A 23314-nucleotide genomic window follows, 5' to 3' on the forward strand; every position below is an offset into this window, starting at 1 on the left:
GGATTTATTGATACAATGGGACACAATACGCACATGACAATCCAAATTAGCTTTGTGATATTTGCCAGGACACTTTAATCTTACTCTTAGGAAAAAAATAAACCAGCGTTGAAGTGTCCTTGTATCTGTCTTTGCTCAGTATTATCAGAGATTGTGCCAAGCTCTTAGACTGCCAACATGAAAGAGTCACTCACCCACTACTGCGTCCTTTCTCCCCTTTGACTCCGCAGGGACCCAAAGAGAGTCAATTATAGTATACCCTCCGAAATGTAGTAATCACTTAATATTTTAGCAAAGCCTGTAAAGGATGATTCATACCAGGGTCAGTCACTGGTTGCACTAAAAGCACACTTTCTATAACCTTAAAAAAGCAACGCTATCCCACAACCAAGTCGTACATATTTTAAGAGGTGGATAATTCGTACAAACTCACTGCTACGATTTTGTACAATTTGTCTAAACCCCAGTGACGATTTAGCCAAAATCCTAAGAATTTGTACCAGTTGGATCAAATTAGCCACCTCATTGCTGTGAGATCGAGCTAAAAGCTATCAAGCTATTTTTGTGATTTTCAGTGTATGAAGAAATATCAAAATATCTTCTTTTGTGTTATAAGGAAAAACAGGTTTGGAATGTAAACGGATGAGTACATTGCAACTACCCTTTCAAGCATTGTGGAGGGTCCCAGAATCAGCTGTCAATGAGGGGGCCTGGTTTATTACAGTATTTACAAATGTATTTGTCTACAGGAAATGACATCATCTGTATGCTCGGCGTTGTGTAAGCATGTTTCCAGCATTTCTGCAGCTGTTCATCAGACTATTTAAGGCAGTATATCTTAGGTTATTGCAGGGACAGTGCCCCATGAACAGAGGTCTTTATATGTGCTCCCCTGAAACATCCCCTGCAGGGAAGGAGAAAAAGGCTGTGATTTCCACTGAATCACGAGAACGCACACACGTGAATCATCTGCTTGAAGGTCATGTGTCCAGCACTTGTTTTTATTAAATAGCACTGTCTACGTTCCTTGGCCTCCATATGATTCATGTGGACCTTGGAGGAGAGTCTTGAATGTTTCTTGCGCTCATTGACATGTGTCTAAGCACTGATCAGTCTTTTATGGCAGCGCTTGCTAATTTAATTCAACCATTAATGTAAAAACGCAAAATAAAGGGCAAAACAAATAAATGAACAACTTACATCACTCTATTAGTTGGCAAATTCAGCACAGGAAAATTATGGGACAAATTAAGCTTCTTTATTCCGTTTGAGATTCAAAAAAAAGCACTGATGCCAGCATAGAATTTACCACACAATAAGCCTGCAGCTATGTGTCTACTAAAATAAGTGCTAAATGCATTTGAGATTCACTAGCTGACGTAAGACTTCACTGCTGTTGTAAAGATAAATACATTTTAATGTCGTACCTAAGTGTCAGAGACCATTACAAACATAATAATGGAAAACGACTGTAAATAAATATTTTGGAAGAATGACTCACAATCTCAAATACTCAAGCAAATGAATGTCTTTTTACTTTACACCATTTTCAAAAATACAATTGAAACTGCAAAAAGCATACCATCATAATTTGTTTAAATTGTTTAAATTGTAAATTACTCATAAGACTCTCACAATTACTCATAATACTCTCCATTATGGCTGAAACATGTCACATGGACTACTTTACCAATGTCCTCACCGTCTTTCTGGGACTTCAAAAATATCTTAATTTGTATTCCAAAGATGAATGAAGGACTCACAGGTTTGGAACAACATGAAGGTGAGTAATTATTGACAGGATTTTCATTTTTGGGTGAACTATGCCTTTAATACAGAATGCAACTCTGTTTTATCAAATACAGGAAAATTCTGTATTATAACTCAATATTGAGTTCATAACTCAAATTCTCTTGTGTATTCTTTAAAAAGTAAGGAAAATAGGTAGCTGAACAGACATATAGCTTCAGAACATATTATAATGGCTTGCTGGTGCACGAATTGCCTATAGACAAAATAGTTTGAGACGACAGGAGTGGGTTCATAGGGCAAAACATCTATGGCTGAAGTAAAAATAGGCCTTACATGTTTCAAAAAGACAAGGCCTTCGGCCAAACCGCAGGTCAGAGCAATAACTCAAGTTAGCTGTCAGAGCGATTAAAAGAAGAAGAGAGATATGAACTGTATCTGCTGTCCAGCTAACTCCACCTGATAAGAGATCAGAGCATGTGTGACATATGAAGTGATATCAAGCCAAACTGACCAAAAAGAGTGGCGTGTTTGTATTGAATTGTAGAAGGTTTTATTCTTTTTCTTCTTTTTTAAAGATGTTTGAAAACCACCAGTCGCAGTTTCAACATATGATTTTTAACAGTTAAAAGTTGCCCCCCACAAAAACATTCTGTCTTTAGGTCATCTCATGAGGTTAATTAAATAATTCATCCAAAACAAAGAAAGATTTAGTTGTTTCAAATCCATATATGACACACAGAATGTCAATACTTTTCCATATAATGAAAGTGAACGAGAAAATTACAAAAAGCCCTATTAAAACATTACCGTAGGCTCATTATGTTTTCATATTTATTATTATTTAACAGGTTTTAGAAAAGCATGACATAGTTTGTAACTTAAATAAACTATGAAGAATTGCATGTGGAGGATTTTCAGTCAATGGTTCATTAAAATGGCTTAAAATACTTTGAAAACGACACACCGGTATGTAAAGGATCTTGACAGTCTCTGGCCATCATTAACTTTCATTGAGTGAAAAGAACATGACGATGTTCTGTCTAACATCTCCTTTTATGTTTGACAGAAGAAAGTCAGTCATACGGGTTAGAACAACACGATGTTGGGTTGAAGATCTTTCTTTAATGAACAACCTGTAAACCACTGTTTGAATGAACACATTATGCCCTTACTATAAAAATAACACATGATAACAACATCACAAGCAAACAGATGAGAAACAGCCACAACAAAATAAGAAAAATGTTTAATTATAAATGAACGCATTTCACTTTTCCAAATGTTTTTGTTATTCTCAGAGTGAGCTCTGTTCCCAATCAACGAAAGCTCATACGGACTAAGCTGCTGACAAGATAAGCATATACGTATATTTGGGAAAACGTTCATTCATTTCCATGCGGCGCGCGTCTGCTATTTCTGCTTATCTCTCGTTCCTCCCCTCCCTTGAAATCTCATGACATCACCGATGGCATCAGAGACATGTCTTGATATCAAAAACCCAGACGCCAAGCAAGCGCCTTTCACTGACTGTTTACTAGATAGCATCTGCAGCAGCTAAAATTACTTTAACCATCAAATGCTTTCTCTGTCATATTTATAGCTTCAGCTTCCTACAATGAGCAGCTCAAATGTGCAAAACTCTCAAAGGTGATGAAATAGCAACCTGCGCAATAAGCAGTGCGGCGTATGAGAACGTGTAATTCATAATAATGCATCTCACGCGCGTTATGAACTATCTGTGTCACGTGTGCCATACTGGGACCAGGTTTATCTTTTTGGCCTCATTAAGCCAAAACAGAACCTGGATTTATCTGGTACCACCTGCAGAATGCTGACGTTTACCTTTCGTTTTTTTTTTTTCAGTTCAAAGCACTGGCCTTATTACTTTAAGTTTAGTCATATGACCTTATGCAGAAAAGAAATCAAATACATTTATGCAAAATAGATCAGTCATGTAAAAAAATACATTTTGCAGGAAAGATTACACATTTATATATAAAAAAGCGCACTGTGCACAAACACCTCAGACAACACAAAAGGGCGGTGGTAAATGTAGGCACCTGCATGAGGCCTGACAGCTTTACGTAATAGACAGTTACTTTTATCGCTTCTATTTTAAAGCCCCACGGCTCTTGTTCAACACTAAAACCGTCCCTGTGCCACACACTGGTTGAAAATGTCGCTGTCTTATTGATGATCTCCCTGAAGCTTTTACATTAATTGGCTAGTTTACGACCGCAGAGTGGGGGGACGATGGACATTGTGTCCGGATTCTGGAAATCTCTCAGATCGAACATTGCATTAAACCAGGGCACTCAGCCAAGAAACCCAGTTAAGCGGCTCTGAAGGAAATTCAGCATCTTTGCACTAAAAGTAGTTCAACAAAACACTTTAGAATGAAAAACGAACTAAATGTCCCTAAAAATGTAACCTTGCTTGTTGGACCCAAAACACTTTGTTAATGAAGCACTGTTGCCAGGCTGCATGAGACAGTGCGGTCTATTGAAAGTATCAAAGAGTGTCGAAAACACCATCTGATTGTGAAAAACAGCAATTCTATGTAGTGTTCTGACATATAGTAAAATAAAAAATTCTGAAAAATAAAGATGCATAACTACATTATATTACAAAATTAACTTACTTATTAAGTATTATATATTAAAAGTTACTTTTTATGGATTACCTTTTTTTCGTTTTTTTTAATAATTAAAAATAAATGCATGATAAAAGGAATCAACTGCAGATCTTACATTAACACATTGAATAATGATATCAAAAGACATCAAATATTAACGAATAAAATATTTTCTTTGTCTGTTATGCGTAGGTATGCATATATGTAATGCAAGATCATTTGAATGAAAGTGACTGCCAAATGCATAAATGGATGCCAAGCCTTTTTTAGCTGCTTATGACATGAACTGATAGATTAGATAGTTTTGCAAATGTAAACGTTATGGCATATATAAACATTTGCGACTGCTGCTTATGTAAAATATGTTTATTCAGGGTGCTGCTCACTTGTCTGCCGGGGCCGTATTACTGTCCTTGTGCTTTCCATCCTCTTTTTTTCCAAAATGAAGGACAAGTCAGTACATACTGCGCAAATACTTTAAATGAATATTACTTCAAGTAAAAAAAAAACTGTATTTAAAGAGTGTGTGGTTGTGTTGTGCATGTTTTCTGTCAGTCTGTGACTCTCTTTCAGGCGATGTTCATTATAATATCCTCGGCTGAACTTTTCAGAAGCCTTGGGAAACTTGTTAATTAAATGTAGGCCTGCGAAAACACAAGATAGTGAAGCTCGTGCCATCATTTCATGTCATTCATTTTCAGAGCACCTATAAATGGTGACTTTTCTTTACGCAAATGAGGTGCTACTACGCATACGAATATGCGGGAACCCGGAAAGATCTCAGCACACAGAGCGGTTTGCATTCGGGTGAATCATGTGTCTAGTGATCTCTGTAATAACTGACTCCCCTGTAGCAATATCACACACAAGGGAAATGAAAGTCGTTTCACTGACTCTGGGATGCTCACTATTAATAATGCAATAATCCTTGGTTAATTAATGCCTAAGACCGTCGACTCGCGAAGTCAAGCCAAAAGCAGACATGCAACCTCAGACGACTGGGAACTTTCTCAGCACGAAGAACCTTCTTGCCTTTATACAGGTTGGTGTGAAATATTAAAAAAGCATTTCTGAAAATGATTGCTTCATTTCTATGCCACTTTACTTTTATTTATAACATTTACGTATTAATTTACGCACAAAAGTTGTTGATCTTTTGAAAGAAATTAATACTTTTATTCACAAAGGTTTGCTATTATTATTAAATTGATCAAAAGTGACAGTAAACACTTTGTTGTTACAAAAATCCTCAAATTTCAAATGAATGCTGCTCTTTTGAACATTTCATTCAACAAAGAATCCTGAAAAAAAATCAGCATATCAGAATAATTTCAGAAAGAATATAGGAAACGACAAGCTGCTTTGCCATCACAGGAATAAAGAACATTTAAATGTAAAAAAATGAAAATATATGTATTTAAAATGTTACAGTATACAAATCATGTAATATTGTGAAAAACATGCAAAAAAAAAAAAAAACAATTATATTGTATTTTGTATCAAATAAATTATGTGTATATGTATATATATATATATATATATATATATATATATATATATATATATATATGTGTGTGTGTGTGTGTGTGTGTGTGTAATTTACTATATTATATAATGAGACTTAAATATATCATCCCATGATACATGATTGATTTGGTTTCATTAGTATATCATTTTTTATTTAAATATATAAAAGATTGCAAGATTCATTGTACCATATTGTACTAGGCTACATAATGAGATGACTCAAAAATTACTTCTTGAACTCACAGCCCTAGTATGATAATTCATTGAAATGGCAATGAAGTAAACCCCAGGCTTTCTGTCTTTCTGCAAAAATGAGTTGCGACAGAAAAGGTCAGATATTGCTGAAGCTCGGAGAAAGACGTTTTGGTGATCATGCATCTCTACCTTCCTGCCACCTGCCCGCTTCATTCCCACGCTGCCACGCAGACGGGGATTAGCTATACCTGCTGACTTAGATTAAATATATGAGAACAATTCCCACCAAACACAGGCGCATAAACATGATGCAAACCTGACATTATGTATTAGTCACCGCACTTATCAAAAATAAATCCAAGAAGCAAATAAACGCAAAGATAGGTGTAATAGCGTCTGTGGTGCGGGATCACACCTGCTGTCATTCAGCCTGCGGGCCGCTGTACATCACTGCAGATCACGTGTGACGTGACAGAGCCACTGAAGCACGAAAGTGACTGTTTAGTCTGTCATCGGTTTCCTCTGCATCTCAGCCTGGGGATCCAAAAACAAAGAACATATTCCGACCCAGTGGGACCAATGAGGTTTCACATATAAGAATTTCAGTTCAGTGTCAGTCACGGAAGCTGTAAGCAGTTACACTAGCGCGTATCTGGAGGAGAAAATAATGCTAGTGACGGAAGGATGTTAGCAACATGGGGAGGCTTTTTACAAGGTGAGGACAGATAGGGTCAACTGAAGAAATGCAAGCAAGGCTGGGGTATAGATGAGGTCAAATACACAACCACTTCAAAGTTTGGAGTAAAAAAAAAAATTTTTTTTGTCTTTTATGCTCAACAAGATAGAATTAATTTTATTAAATATACAGTAAAAACAGCAATAGTGTAAAAATGATTACAGTTTAAAATAACTGCGTTGCATTTTAAAGGAGTCATGTGATGTTGCTAAAAAGAACGTTATTTTGTGTATTTGGTTTAATGCAATGTCTTTATGCGGTTTAAGGTCCAATGCTGTACGCTGTAGTTTCTCATCTTAGCCCCGCCTTCTGAAACAGGTATATTTGTACAAAGCTCATCGTTCTAAAAAAGAGTGGTGTGCTCTGATTGGCCAGCTATCCAGTGCGTTGTGCGTCTCAAGGAAATGTTACACGCTTACTATAACATGATGCCGCTACTGCATGTTGCATCCAGTGGGGACATAATTACTGATCATAATGACTTAGTACTGTCTTTTTACGCGTTGCATGTAAACATAACACCATATCTGCATTTGTGTACCATGTTGCAACTTATTAGATCTTATTATCTTAACAGCTCGTAACACTCCAAATAGAAAATAACATTTATATAACCCCTTCAATATAAATAAAAAATAAAAAGGACAAAGCTGAATTTTCACTCTACAGTCTTCAGTGTAACACGATCCTTCATTCTAGTTTGATTTGCTCTTTAGGATTTTTTTTCCTTTGGAAGATTTTATTTTTAAATCATTAAAACATTTTACAATATGAATGTCGTCGCTGTCACTTTTGGTCATTTGAATGCATCCTTGTGCAGAACACACATTTTTTAATGCAAAAAATGTTTTGGACAGTTGAAACTTTTCAAAATATCTTATTTTACAAGACCAATTATTCCAGTAGCATGCATTAGGAAAATAAATAGGCTAAATTTTTATGAATGGTTTCATGCCAAAATCAACCAAGTAATTTAGTAGCAGACCCTAGGCATTTTAATTATTCTTATTCTTTTTTAAAAGAAAGGTATGGCTACTCCCCAGGCAGTTTAGATAATCACTTCTGTTTCTTGAAGACAGGAGCATTATTGGAGCTTCCGTGATGTCTGTGTTATTGGCTGTGAACACGTGTGATAATCTCATTCACTGGGTGACTAAGGGATTGAATGTTTCTGTGCTCTCTGATGATACGCAGTGAACTACATGTGCGCATGTAGCTCAGTAATTGACTACTGTTTCCGATAAGGCGGGTCGGCTGTATCTTGTCGGCTGGTTATTCAATGAATTTAAATATTTTTGTCTAGCCTACAGAATTGCGCATACAACCTTGGAGTTCCCTTCAGGTCTAGGCTGAAATTTAGGGGTGGCGTAGTTTGTGCACCGCAGGGTGCAGCAATCGACAAGAACAAGACTCATATCCACTTTGGTCCAATTTCAACTAACAGCTATAGCACATCGATCGTCACTCTATGATACAAACACTGAAAACTTAAGTAGCCCTCAGATATAAGGATAAACCAGAAACAATATGTATAATGGAAGTTTGTTTTAAAATATATGAGTCATTGAAGCATTTAATTTTTTCATAAAAATGCAAGAAAAAAAACGTTGGTCTTTTTCTATCAGTGTGGAGCTTTTGTGATTTGAAGGTTTGTATGTAAAATCATGTCATAAGCAGTCCGCAAGGCCATTTTCTGCAACGGTGAAAGCACTTGTGCAAAAAATTTTGTTTTGTCACACAGGAAGCATCTCAGTCTAGTGCAGTCAGACCAAGATGTCTCAGTGGTTTTCTTTGGCCTTTCTAGAACGAAGCAGAAAGCTGAACTTGACATTGCCCTACATAGAGTATATAAACACAAACACATCAGTACAAACCGTCTAACACCGCACTTCCTCTTGAACCTCATCTTCACTGATTTCGATGCTCTGATCTGCCAGTTAGATAATGCCATTTTAATACACACAAGTAAAAAAAGACCCACATTCATAAAACAAATCAATAAAATGACGCATTTGCCACAAACTTTTTCTCTGTAAAAAAACTAAGAGCAGAGAAGATAAAAGGGATCGGTTTTCATCTGAAAACAGATTACTCTTGTTAAGTGTCTGACATTGGGAATTTCCTTGATTTGTTTGATGCTGCCAAGTCTGCCACCGAGTTCTAAGCGACCGCTTTAGTAAAAGAGATGCATTGTTTAGCTGATTTGATTTTAATGGGCTTAGCCGAAACTAACAAGCCAACGGGTTTAGAGGAATTTTTTCAACAATGGAAGGAAGTTACATTATACTCTGGAAATCCTTTGATAAGGTTTCCTGCGAGAATGGTGCTGTTCCTCAAACCTACGCTGTGAACTGGTTCCGCCTTCGTGGAATCAGCTCTGATTGGAATAGTAGCTCCTCACCTTGACATACCATTAAAACACACTTACAAATGAAGGTCCCAAGGGGTTTCCATAACAAAGCCAAAGAACCATCTTCGGTTCCCCCAAAGAACCATTTAAAGGAACCACTCTTTTCACTCTAAATAACCTTTTGAGCAAAATGTTAAAGTTACAGTGAGCATTAGCATAGGTTACACAACAAGACTTGGCAAAACTGTAATCTAAAGATCCCTTACTACTTCCTATTTGTCAGGATTTTATTCGGTCGGAAATGTTGTTTGGGGAGCAGTGATTTGTCTTTCTTCACATTTATAATTCACCCCCAGTTTCCTACTTTTGGTCGCCCTGTGTCTGGTACCCTTTTAGAGCTTCTCTCAACCCTGAACCACGTCCTTCATCCATCTGCACTCAGATTCACTTAGCACCACAAATGTGAGAGCACGGTAATCAATGTTACCAAGCGAGCAAAAGGGTTGCAGTGTTTTAATGCATTAAGCTCAGAGTGCCTCAAAACTCACCAGTTTTGAGTTATTTTCCCACTGCCAGTTGCTTTTGCGGAAGAAAAGTCCAACCCAAGAGACTCTTCACGAAACTCACGGAGCAGATTATATTTTGATTCATTATTTCAGGTACAGCACATGACCTTTTTTACTACATCATCCGCCTACCCTTTACGCTTAACCTTTACGACGACGTATGGAGGTATCCGTCATGAACAAGATAAAATAAATCCATGATATACGTTGGCATTTTCCACAGCATTCAATGAGAAATGCGGAAAGTCAATCCATTAAACACTGCTAATCGCTTGGTTTGACATAGCTTTGGTCTGTAGTCAACATCAGTCAGCTCTCTAAAGGGTTTTTCCAGGGATCTGCTCATTTTTCTCAACCAATTGTCCTTTAAAAGTGGAATGACTGGATCCACAGGTGGGTTTGCATGATAAAGAGTGAATTATTGATGCCCGTAGCTACCGCTATTTCACACGATAACGAGAGACGGCGTATCATCGTCTTTTTCCACAGCTCTGCTGACGGGGGATTTACTGTGATTAAAGTGTGGCAGTTTGATTAATTGAAGCATTTCCAACCTTTGCTAAAGTTTGATTGGACAAAGTAATCCCAAATTTACTAGAATTTGTGGTAAGCAAACCATTTCTCCTTTTAGGCACACAATGAAAGAGACTTTTGTGTGGAGTGGTTTGAAAACCTCAGAAGGACGGAGGCATCTTAACTATAACCACATGCTGGTTAAAAAAGAATAATTTATCATCTTTATAAACAAAAAGTATCTGTGTTATTATTATCACACTTGTTTAAAATATTTCTTAGCGGTGCCTTATGGCCAAGGGATAAACTTGTGTGTCGTAAAGTGTTATGATTTGCTATGAAAAGCCATTTTAAGGTATTTTGTGTCACATTTCTCATGATGCGTTTCCACTGCATGTCTGAGGTTAAAAGCATGCTGCATAATTAAACGATAGAGCGTTCCCCTGCTCTTCACAAAAAGGATTTGAAAGTGACAAGAGAAAATTGGTGCGCAGAAGTGAACGCCACACTTATTTTTAAATGTTAAAAAGTCAATAATGGATTAAAGTCTTAATCTGTACACTTTACAAAAATGGAAGTGTCTGACGTGTATATCAATTTTTCTTTCTCAAATACATTTTTACTTGCACGCGCACAGTAGCTTCTGTACCTCTTTGATGGAATGTAAAACACAACAAAAGGGAAAGTCTATACATAAATACATTTCCAAACAGCAGTAGAAGAATCAATATTACAAACACAAATACAGTGTAATCACATGACAATATACCGATCGACTATAAATGAAGCGGTTGCTAATAAAAATGAGATTTTACCTTTCTTTTACATGCACCTCAAATAAACAGCGCTACTTCTGAGCATAAAGGAGAGGAACATTTGGACATGCACAGCAATCTAACAAAGCAGAGGATCTGCTGACCCCTGCTGACAACCCAACAATTTCTGTTCTCAATACCTACACAGCTGCTTTCTGCTGAGAATTCAATAGACAAAAATGTACCTGTATATCAGTAAGACCGCGGTTTTGAAAAGCTTTTCAAAGAGCATTATAAAATCAAGTTATTTTTAAGGTTAACATTTTCTTGAAGCTATTTACACAAAACGACTAGCATTTATGAGCTTTGCTAGGCAACTACACTTGCATGGCATGTTTAAACAATCATCTACACATTTGTCTTTTAAAAAAAAATATATACAGCTGAATATTTTAAAGAGACTGATGGAAGCCGAAATGGCACTCAGCTCTGTGTGTCACTTGACTGTGTCCTGTGATAAATCAGCACTGCAGGCTCCTGACAGAGGTTCTGAATGCTGTACATTTGTCCTGTAACAAAAATAAAATAAAAATCATAAGCTATTATTATTTAGTAAATTCTCATTAAATCTGATTTCAATTTTCGCTCACCAGAAGGTATCATAAACACTTGTCCGGAATTGTAGACCGACTTCACACCATCAATATCCACACGCACACAACTTGAAATAATGCTGAATACCTTCATAAAACAAAACAGTAAAGTTAATGCGCTTTTGATATACATCTAAACAAATGCATTTGTAGAGTGCAATCCAGCTTGGGGTTTTGAAAATGTCATATAAGCAAAAAGGGGTAAATAAAACATAACTCAAGTAACCTTCTCATGAACTTTTACAATTATATATCTCAAAACGACTACTGGTCACTGCTGACTACTGGTTATGCAGTTAACAGAGATAAACGAAAGAAACGTTACTTACGGAAACCGTATCAAGATCCACCTGTGAGGGTTTCTTCATGAACGACCCCAGCAGTATCTTTCCATGTGAGAAAGACTGACTCTGGAGGTCAACCACATGGCCCATTGCTCGGCCTCCATGAGAGTGCCAGTGGAAGTCATCAGGACTAATAACTCGTCCGTCTACACCGGAGAACAAAACACTGCATGTGAATCAGTTAAATAAAACAAGACACAGGTGGCAAAACACCTTTTTTCAGCACTGAAAATAAACTACATTTTAGGCTGCCGAAACACACACAATTATATTTGATACTAGCAACCACCCCCATGATTGTGTCTTCATCTCACGTTTTAGGCTTTTATGTGATAAGCATTAAACGCTTTGCAACTGAACCTCACAGCAAGGACCAATTATCTGTGTGGTGCACTGTGTGACGCATTTGAATTTTCTATTTTAAAGCATTGTGGAAGTCAAACATTTCAAACGGCTAGACAGCCACAGTATTACAAACAGAAACAAGGAAAACAGAAAAAGGGAAAACTTCATGCACATACACCTACATCATTTTTTACACATCTATATACCACCCATAAGATTACGGTGATCAACAGTAACAGTTATTTTTACATTGTAGATTCATGTAATGTTTTAGACCCATGTAAGCACTGCAGTTTCTAAACAGTTTTATAAACAGTATTAATATAATAGTAATAAAATAATAGTTGAATATCATAATTAGTTGAATCATACCAAGATCTTAAATATTTTCTGCAATGATTCTAAATGCCTATTGTTTTTTAATAGGAAAACAGGGCAAAGGTTGGCCTACAAAGATTCATCATCACTACAATATTAGGATATTCCCATGAAATACTGACCATAATTACTCATTTGTTCTATTTTAATGCTCCCTGCATGTATAAAAAGTCCTGTTGACCTTTAGACATTCCAAGAGATTATTTAAATCATTAATAAGCATGATGAAAGAAGAAAAATGTTAAGTGGTAGAAAACTATATTTTAACTGGGAGCGCATTATTTCCAACTCAGTCAAGTGATGTACTCCTGGGTCTAAGTCCTACGTAAACAAGCTAGTTCCCATACACTGGTGCTTCAGCACTTTGAGGTAAACCTGTATCATATTCAAAAGGCTGATGTTTTTATAGTCTAAAACATAAGAGCCTAGACTCATGTGTAATGAGGAGTCAACCGTTGCAATTTTTCAGGACTAACATTTTGTTGTCAGTCTAGAGTGTGTCGGCCCAAGTATGGGGAACTCTTCTCCTGTCATAATTTGGCAATACCTGATATCTAAAATAGTTTTGTGTGTTGATTGTACCTACCTTTAGAGGCTGGGGGCCACAGGTGAGAGAACCACTCGTGCAGGTTGTTCCAATCTTCTTCCTCCAGGACGATAGGCTGCAGTGGAGGCCCACAGAGATCACAGAGAGCCAACACCCGTGGAGCCTGCCGCACATGTGGCATCACTCTGGACGATGGCAAGTCTGAAAATAAAAGAAGTTAAGGTTACAAATATGCTGGTAAAGATGTCATTTGAAGATTTTGTTAAGAGACATGGTTCTGCGGTGCCTTTAAATCATTGTTTGTTTGAGAGGCCTGATAGAGTAACACAGGCTCAGTAAGTCATGAGTTTGAGAGTTTGTGTCTTAGCAAAACCACTTGATAGCACAGAATTGACAGCCTGCAGGTTTAAAATATTTTGCACATGAATGCTTACCAACGTCGTCATCATCTTCATGTTGCTGAAGCTCAAGCATTGATGACGGGCCACTTCTGAAAGCAACATCACTACACAAGCAGAATTTCAGAATGACTATTTGCACTGACTTATTATTACTATAGGGTATTAATTACAAGATAAACTGCAGATGTATTTACATATATTTGTTTAGGCAAGGCATTTGCCTTTAATAACTCAACTTACACATCAGATAACGTGTTGGGTCCACTAGATACTCTGACACTTTTTTTGTTCCTTGTCCCTGACGGCTCCACAGTAACACCACTGGTGAAACCAAAAGAGGCATGGCTGTTTCCCTGCAGCTGATCATCGCTTTGGGCCATATTCTCACTCGAGTGATCAGACTGGTCCTCAAGAGAGTGAAGAAGGTTTCTGCGTCCCTGTTTCCTGCACCTCAGTCCACTATTTACCAAGTTTTCAGGTTTTTCAGAAGCGAAAATGGCATTCATTGAGGCTAAAGATCGTTTGATTGATTTTGGCGTGTTGATGTTTCTTTTTAGGTTCCTGGTGTGATTTTTAGTTTTTTGTGATTTCATTGAATTTCCATCCTTATTAATCACACCACGAAGTGGAGTATTTGTTGGTTTGGACTTTTGTGGAGGAAGACTGCAAGGTGTGGGAAGCTCATCGACTGGTTCCTGAGACTGCAGCGCTTCCCACCAATTGGAAGTAGCTTTTCTTTGTCTTTTCTGTGGAACGTTGTCTGACACAGAACGGTCCGGTCTTTTCAGAGAAGATGAAGTTTGTTTCTGTGCAGATCCACATTCACGTGAGTAGACCCAGTCAAACACTCTCTTCTCACCTGTTTTATTTACAGGACAAAACAGTAAGTACAAAAACTTAAATCAACAGAAATACGAGTTTGGGAATAAGTTTACCTTTAAGGAGACTGTGCTGCCTGTTAGGACTACAAAATTCTGGACTAATCTCAGCATCATTTTCATTCGGACAAGCCACTTGAGGTTGAGTGGCTAGTGATTTTGGTTTCCTTCGACCCCCTGTTTTCTTAGCAGTCTTCTGCTCAGCTCCAGCATTATGTCCATCATCACATGATATTAGCTTTTTAGCACTGTCCAATACATTGGGAGTTTTCTGTTTTTTCTGATTCACCTTGGCAGGTCTGATAGACTGTGTTTCCTCAGAATCAACAGCAGATGCTTGCTTTGTTGATGCTTTAGTACTGTTTTTTTGTGCTGTATCCAACACTTGCTTTGGCTGGGGCTCTATGGTACTTTCATTCGGGCTAGTGACCCACCACTCTCCTGGTGGTCTCCTTTTCCTTTTAAAACACATAGGACTGTCTGAAGAAATGTCGGATGCTATTGTTGGTGGATCCTGTGGTTTTGGTTCCACCTTTTTTGTTTTCTGTTTCTTGCCTGGATCCACAGCGTCTTCCTTGTGTGAAGATCGTTTATTTACAGCTACAGTTCAAAAAAGGAAACAGAAAAGACTTTTTATCCGCTCTGCACTGATGGATGTTAAATGTGCATAATCAATGTGAGTTGGGAGTGTTAGATATCTGTATAACCAAAATTATACAATTATTCTGTGTAATTAGCAGTGCACTGAGGAACTAACCTGACGTTTGTTTCTCCTTTCGCTCAATCAGGGCAGGTGAAGGTTCATGCTCTTGCTCCTCACAGGAAGGATCCATCTGTTCCAACTCTATTTGTTGTCTAGAGGTTCGCTTTTTTATCTTAGTTTCCTCCTTTTTGTTTTTCTTTCTTTTTTTGTTGGATTTTGTGGAGCAGTGATTTGCTGTAGCATTGTCTTTATTGGATTCCTTCATAGCTTTTGGCCCAGGTCTGTCCTGTTTAGATGAATTTGAAGATTTCTTTGTGGCTCTGGACTCAGGAACCAGGATTTCTTGGCTGCCACCTGTATTCGTTTCATCTTTGTCAGAAAGTTTAGCAGGTGTCAGCTTGCTGTTTGCACGTTTCTTACCTGTAACAGTCACACAAAGAAATATTTCAAACATAATCATATGTAACCTTTAAATGCATCATATCATTTGTTTTGAATGTATCATAAAAGTAAATTAAATGTACTGATAAAAGGTAAATGCACTAATACAGTGCCCTTCACAGTCAGACCTTTTTTTTTTTGTAAATGTTTCCTGATCATGATTTCTAAAAGTCCATGTAACAATTTTTACTATAGTTATATATATCACACATACACATGCAATAAATCTGAGATTTAGTGAAAGTGTGATGTACCTGTTGACACAGTTTTTTGTCCCTGTACAGTTTGAGAAGAGGTCTGATCAGAAACTCTGTCCTCCAGCGTTTCGGTTACAAGGGCTGCTCCATCCTCAACACTATCATGAGTCACAGAGCCTTTGCCACTCCTTTTTGTAGCTTTTCCACGTTTCCCTTTCGGTTTTTGTTTACCAGACTCAATTTGCGCTGTGTTTCTTTTAGCACCCTTCCCATGCTGATCAGTCATATCTGTTTCACTCTGTGAGAGCTGTTCTGTAGAGTGTCGCTCTGTAAGAACTTCTTCCTTTGAGGTATCTGCTGGGACAGTTTTTTTGTTCCTGCTGACCTCTGCCTTGCGAGGGATGAGAAAAAGAACAGGAGCTTCGTCGTCTAGGATCATGAAATCCTCCTCTAAATCTACAGGCGTAAGAGCAGGGGCTGCTGCTGGCTTCCTGGAACTCATCAATGAAAACACGTTACAAAAAGTAACGACAACATTTGACTTACGAGCAGAATGTCACATTTAAACTCACCGTGGGGATTTAACCATCAACGCCTTTTTAAGTTTATGCTGGAAAGACAATCCTTTGCGACGATCCCCCATCTGATTCTCGCCTTGCTCATCCTCTTGAAGTTTTGGTTCACTATTCTGAACCAAATCAGGAGAAAGTTGACTTGGATCTTTTTCCCTTAATAATCCAAAAAATGAGAAGCTTTAATAAGAAATCTGCAGCTCTAAATTGAAAGGACAATTCTGTTATATCATTACAAATTATAGTTTTCTTACATTGTTAAACATTCAGTTTCTGGATGGGACTGTGTGGCTTGCTCTAACACTTTAGTGGTTTTCGCAGGCTTAATACTGAAACATAAGTTAAATATGTTTTATTATAATACAAAACATGTGATTATATATTAAATATCACTAATATAGTTTATAAGACATTTAAATAAATTGTTGCTTGAAAATACTGTTGTAATACATTGATATCTGACCTTGATAAAGAACCAGCAGTTGCTTTTGTAGTTTTTCTAAGCTCAAGCCTTTCCGGTGGTGAAGCCAGAGAGTCGCTATCCCTTTAGAGCGAAAAAAAAAACAAGTCAGCAGTCAGACGAAAATGAAACAGAATGAAACGAAAGAGTAACATTTATCACTCTTTTTATTCGTACCCATTAATGGGTTCTTTGACCGGTTCTGATGGCTGAGTACAGGACGCCTTGCTTAGGTCTCCACCAATGGGTTCCTCATCCTCAACAAAGAAAAGAGGATCAGCCACAGGTCTGACTCCATCCACCGTTTCATCCCTCTCCGTCGTCAAAGTAATAGGGCTGGACGTCTTTATGGGAGCAAGCTCTTTAAATGGATTCTCTTAGTTAGGATTAAAAGAAATATAATAAATTATTACAGATGCTAAGCAGGCATGACATATGCCACATAATTAACTGCTCCATGGTGGTACCTACCCAAACCAATCTAAGTATTTTTGAATATAAACACTTATTATAGGTTCACCATAGCGATTCAGGACAAGCAAAAAACACGGTTTGGAAAATAGATAGAAATTAGGGACTGCAGCTTTAATTTAATTGCATTTAGAAGTTTCAATTACAATTTATAATTTTTCCATGCATTAATATTTAATTAAATTACTTGAAATATAGTTTATTATTGTGCATTACTATACACATTATAAAAACAAATGTCCAATAATACAATAGATTAGGTGTAGGTTTACCTTTTTCAATCATTTCATCTTCTTGAATGCCATTTTCTTGGATTAAAGCATCCTTGAGCACCTGACAATCAGAGTCATGTGATTAACAATCAACATCAAGAGTGAACAGGCCGACTTCTAATGATTCACTTCATGTGTACCTGCTGAGGTGATGCATTCATCTTTTCTGGATCAGAAGAACTTTCACTTTTCTTCTGACTATTCATACCAGTGTTTTTGGGCAAAGGCGAAAGCAGAGGCAAACCCAGCTCAGAGTCAGCATCTAACAATAGCAATAACATGAGATGTGGTTTCACACAATGAATAGCGTAAAAGGTGACAATGAAATGGATGCTTTAAGCAATGACATGAACGTAATGAATATAATCACCAATGTCATCGAAGAGATTGTCGATCTCATGCAGGGTCAAAACCTTATCGATCTTGTATTCAGAATTGACTCTGAAAACCAGCGGCAACACATGATTAAATCACTCTTACTTGCACTAGTTAACCAAATACAACAGGGTGTAATGAAAGTGTACCATTACTTACATTTCATGTCCTTGATAATAATGAAGTTTCTTTTTGGCTTTGATCTGAAATTATTGATTCAAACATCACAAGTTAGTTTAAAGAATAAAAACTGTGAGAACATTTATCTAATTCACACACGCAAAACCATATCTATCTCCCTGTCACAGTAAAAAAATATATTTTTCTGTTTTTTCTTTCTTAAAATCTCGTTTGCACAAAAACGCAATAAAACTGTGATTTTGTAACATTTATATCTTATGTAAAATGTAATTTAGTCCAGAATGTTTAGCATCATTAATCCAGTCTTCAGAGTCACGTGACCCTTCAGAAATCATTCATCTTGATTAAAAAAAGAGTTGATAAGAACAGAACATATGTGTAATAGAAACAACATGGTTGCATTTATGTAATAAAACAAAACGTGATTCTCTATGTTGCTACCTAAATGAACGGTGTCTGGACTGTCATGTTACTTCTGCTTTCTATTCAGAGACACGGGCTTTGTCCCCAAACACAATGAGTACACTACTCAGAGAATTTTTTAAGCGCATATGGTGCCCAAAAAGGCTGTCTAAGTAGGAAGCTTGCTCTGTTTTGACTCTGCGCCACAAGCGGTGACTACGTGCAAAGGTGGTTTTGTTCCTCACGTAACGATACACCAACAGCTACTGACCTGGGACATCGTGTTCACCCCTGATTAAAGAAAACCTGTGTCCGCCGGTGAAGCTCTTAAACGCGCAGAGAGTCCGGTTCTCGTTTCAATCCCAACATGCCCGTGACTGGGAGCCGACCGCCATTCGCGCTGACATTACACTCTTCTTTGTTTAGGCAGTTCGGCAGGTCGTGATGCTAATTTTGCATTTGCGATAGCTTTACTTTCAAAACAGTGGTGAAAATTAAGTATTAAATTGTTAATATCTCACAGAAAATATTAATATCTTTCACAACGTCCGTCGCTGTATTTGGCCCACAACAACAACACAAATTCTCCCGCTCATTTTTGTTCCTGTGCGGGAGAAAGACGCGCGATGAAAGGCTGCCATCTAGTGCTGCGGAGCCACACTACAGCTAGGGGGCGTCAATAAATACACCACTAGGGGGCGTCTATAAACCTACATGGGGATTCGGTGAATTTATTTAAAATAAATTCCTTAATTACCAATTATATCGCAGCTGGGTTTGTAAAAGATTCCTATAACTAAAACCAAAAATTGCGTTATTTGAAATAAAATAAATCTCAGTTTAATTTAGTAAAATTTTATGTACTAACATAAAGTAAATGACATTAAAATAAAAATATATAAATTAAATATAAAAAAATATTTAAAACTTTATGTACCAACATAAAGTAAATGACATTAAAATAAAAATATATAAATTAAATATAAAAATATGTAAAAATAATTATTAAATAATTATTAAAACTTTAAGTTGAAAAATATAAAATAATATCATTGTATAATAGCAAAAATAATTAATTGTATCTCAATCAGCGATACTAAAATAACATTGTTATTAACTTGAATGATATATTTCTTAGACATTTTATATAAATATAAAAATATATACATTTATATTACAATTATTACAACTTAATAAAACTTTAGTAAAAAAAAAAAAATAAGACTTTCACATTTTTTGTTATATCAATAATAGTTGCAGATTTTACACAAATCAGTGCACAGTTCATAAATTTGATTGACACTTAATATAATGCAATTGTGATCATGATTTTATTTTAAATCACCATTAGTTGGGATTGAGCCATCAACCTGTTGACTTCTCATCTAAAACTCAACAAAAACTTTAAACCCTAGGGAGTTTTATGATTTTATTGCTGGAGAAAAATGGTACATAACTGTTCATAGATCATGGTCAGTGTAAAAATACTCCAGGACACCCCCTGCCCTGATAAGAGCAATTCACTTTATGTAACTCATTTACACAAGCTTTGCATTTCAGTTTTAACTTCATCAAAATGACATATTAACACAATTACAAAAAAAAATTGCATTGAAAAATCCTGACAAATATAAAATAAAATTATACAAACATTATTTAGTTTAGGTGAACATATTCTTCTACTTTTGAGCAATTTCTATTGGTGATATCGCATCCTCTGCATTCATGCATTCATAGAGAGGATGTTTAATATGCCTCCATATAACCAGCAACACTTTGACCGCAAACAGTACACAAGCCAACCCCAGTAAAACAGCTGTGGAATACAACAAAGTATTAATGTCATGAATTATAGCACAAGCGATGAAGGACACCAAAGCGAAGAAATCCCATTTATGCTCACCTATGTAAATGCCACTGCGGCTTGGATCTGCAGAGTTAAAGTTCTTTGTCATGTTTCCACTCAAGGCCACAATAACGACAGGGTAGACTGTCAGAATGTATCTCAGGTGCTTTTCAAACACAAAGCTCTCGACGATAAACCTGCAAAATAATAAAGCATTCATCTCAAAATATATGTCGTTCGTTTATTTGCCATCCTTCGTTTATTTGAGATTCATGTCCTTACCAAGAAATAGCTTCACCCAAAAGAATAGAGAGAGAGACAGTTGCTGCATCTGACTGGGTCATTCCAGCATCGTATCTCAGCACAACGGTGAAGTTGATCAGGGTGGCGATGGTGGTCCATGTTGTGTATATCGCAATGCCATTCTGAACCTGCAAGAACCACGATGCGAACTTAAATATGCGTTGTTATTTTAAAATGAGTTAGTAAGTATTACTTCAATGGTCTCTCACCAATATCCGAATACACCAGAGGTCTACTCTGTGATATTTGTTTAACCAGGCTCCGTGTTGTTTCAGTCCGCGACAGGAGAAGATTATCAGCAGATAGTTTGTGAAGGCAATCAAAGCAAGGAAAATCAATGCAGCGATCATCACCCTTTAAAAAAATGCAATCATAAAGATTTTGCGAATGGTCAATAATAATGAGATAGGTTTGTAAGATATAATTATAGAAATTAAATGTTAATATATAAATACTATATACATTATTTATAATTTATACACTAAAATTCTTATACTGTATAAATACACTGTACTATACTTAATTATTTTTTATTTTAATATTAATAATAATAACAGCCATTATTGCAGTCTTTAGTGCTACGTGATCCTTCAGAAATCATTCTAACGTAATATAAGAAACATTTTTTTATGCTATACCAGTTTTTGCAGCTCATTTTCTTTTTTTATAAATAAATAAAGCTGTTTAATGAACCTTCTCTTCGTCATATATCTTGGTTTTATTATGGTTTCCACAAAAGGCAACACAACTGTTGATAAAGAAATGTTTCAGCATATTAGAACGATTTCTCAAAGATCATTCAACGCTGAAGACTGCAGTGTTTCCAATTCCAGTTCCCTTACCTTGCATTACATTTTTAAAGTATACTAAATATCAGAATTGTCATTAAAATGACACGGACTTACTCTCTGTCCCACAGAAGAAGCCAGCCTATATTCAGCAGCATATTTACAATCCAGGTTATGAAGAATCCATATGGCAACACAGTGGGACTGCAGTACATTGGACCAGAAACCGTCCTAACATCATAACAATATACGTGAACCTCTCGTTAACATGCATCTGATTACAAAATCACACTACATACTAGGTCATTCGTACCTCCTGCAAGTAGTGGAGAGGATATAAATATGCATAAGCGACAGCCAGGTGTAGATGACACCCCAGATGGAGAAGGTCCATCCCGAGGGAGTGATTTCTGTATTGTATTTATCTGATATCACTCTAGTGGTGTTTCTAAAAGGACCTGAAAAACAAAAATACTGTAGCAACAATCTATATCGGAAACAGTATTAAATGTATCAACTGTACATACCTATTCCCGGACCAGCAAGTGCATTGAATATGATGCAGATGATGAACGTGACAACTGAAAAGACTATGAGTGCTAACCGGGCAGCGCTGTGACCTCCCATTTTGAGCAGCTGAAAGAGAATGTTCTGCTTGTTGTTATCTGAAAATATACATATATTCGCTCAAAAAATACCAAGTAACAAAACAAAGAGAAACAAAACCTGCATCCTACCCACGAGTGAATTCCTGAGTCTGCAAGCAAGCGTTGAAGAGAGAGGAAGTTACCGTAACACTCGGAGGACTATATAACACAAATACTACACCCGTGGGACTGGTTTTATAAAGTCTAGGTTGTGTAACTGTATAACTACACGTGCTGAGCATGACTTTTGAATACAGGTGTACAATGCCGCTCTACCTTTTTTTCTTCACATGCACTTCCATTGGTTATGAAAAATCCTTACACAACTAGCTAGATTTCACACTTTGAAGTAACAAAAATTAGTAGTAGATGGTATAGGGTTTTATTTTTAAATAGTTCATGTATTTTTACAATTTAATGCTTAAAATAAGGATTCTATTTTGTTTTAACTATACTTTTGATCCATAGGTACATGTTTTATAACATGGCTTAGTCATTAACCATGTGTTATAATGTCTTTAACAGTAAAGAAAGTAATTGGACTCATGGATGGACACGTACCTATTGTGAAACACATCTCTGAACATGTGTTGAAGAAGTGATATTGACGTTATTTTTTAACAAGACATGCTTACAATCATATTTTTCCAGGGTTGCTTAACCTGCTATGCATTTTGCAAAGTTTGGTTTCATCTCAGTATTTGGAGATTTCCATATAAGAAAACGATAAACTGGTCTGTGTATTTGATCACATTTAAATTTACTTAATAATTTAAGCATATACAAAAGCAACCTTTTGCATATCAACTTTCAGTACTTTCAATGTGTTCTTTATCAACACGTTGAAAGTGAAAAAAAATTCACTATAATAATTCCATGTTAATATATATATATATATATATATATATATAATATAATAATATATATAAACAAAACAAAAGCAATAATAATGGGTACAATAAATGAAAAATACAAAAAAGTTACAAAAATATGTTCAAAGATTTTGTTCATTCCATAAGCATAAAAGCATCAGTAGTCACCTGGACCCATAGAGTTAAGGAAGCCCTGTGTGAATTGTTTAGTAAATAAAAAATTGTAAAAGTATTAAATATTAAGTAAAC

General features: G+C 36.4%; 2 protein-coding genes across 2 annotated transcripts; both read right to left on the reverse strand.

Annotated features, from left to right (window-relative positions):
• Positions 1-10870: 10870 nt before the first annotated feature.
• On the reverse strand, positions 10871-19229 carry si:ch211-161h7.4. Its single transcript, XM_043226872.1, has 18 exons — positions 18881-19229; positions 18226-18269; positions 18062-18132; positions 17832-17953; positions 17692-17752; positions 17126-17324; positions 16952-17032; positions 16743-16817; positions 16489-16644; positions 15974-16407; positions 15333-15698; positions 14633-15175; positions 13938-14556; positions 13731-13801; positions 13336-13497; positions 12012-12172; positions 11680-11770; positions 10871-11598 (listed from the first exon to the last, which is right to left on the reverse strand). Exons 1-18 carry the CDS (start codon positions 18887-18889, stop codon positions 11513-11515), a joined length of 3351 nt encoding a protein of 1116 aa, XP_043082807.1. The 5' UTR covers positions 18890-19229; the 3' UTR covers positions 10871-11512.
• An 801-nt stretch (positions 19230-20030) lies between these two features.
• On the reverse strand, positions 20031-22789 carry si:ch211-161h7.5. Its single transcript, XM_043226892.1, has 8 exons — positions 22284-22789; positions 22074-22182; positions 21860-22004; positions 21664-21777; positions 20968-21112; positions 20738-20886; positions 20513-20652; positions 20031-20425 (listed from the first exon to the last, which is right to left on the reverse strand). The coding sequence occupies exons 2-8, from the start codon at positions 22171-22173 to the stop codon at positions 20289-20291; spliced, it is 930 nt and encodes a 309-aa protein (XP_043082827.1). The 5' UTR covers positions 22174-22182; positions 22284-22789; the 3' UTR covers positions 20031-20288.
• Between the last annotated feature and the right edge of the window lie 525 nt (positions 22790-23314).

Source organism: Puntigrus tetrazona, chromosome 24, assembly GCF_018831695.1.
Source record: "Puntigrus tetrazona isolate hp1 chromosome 24, ASM1883169v1, whole genome shotgun sequence".
Classification (NCBI taxonomy): Eukaryota; Metazoa; Chordata; class Actinopteri; order Cypriniformes; family Cyprinidae; genus Puntigrus; species Puntigrus tetrazona.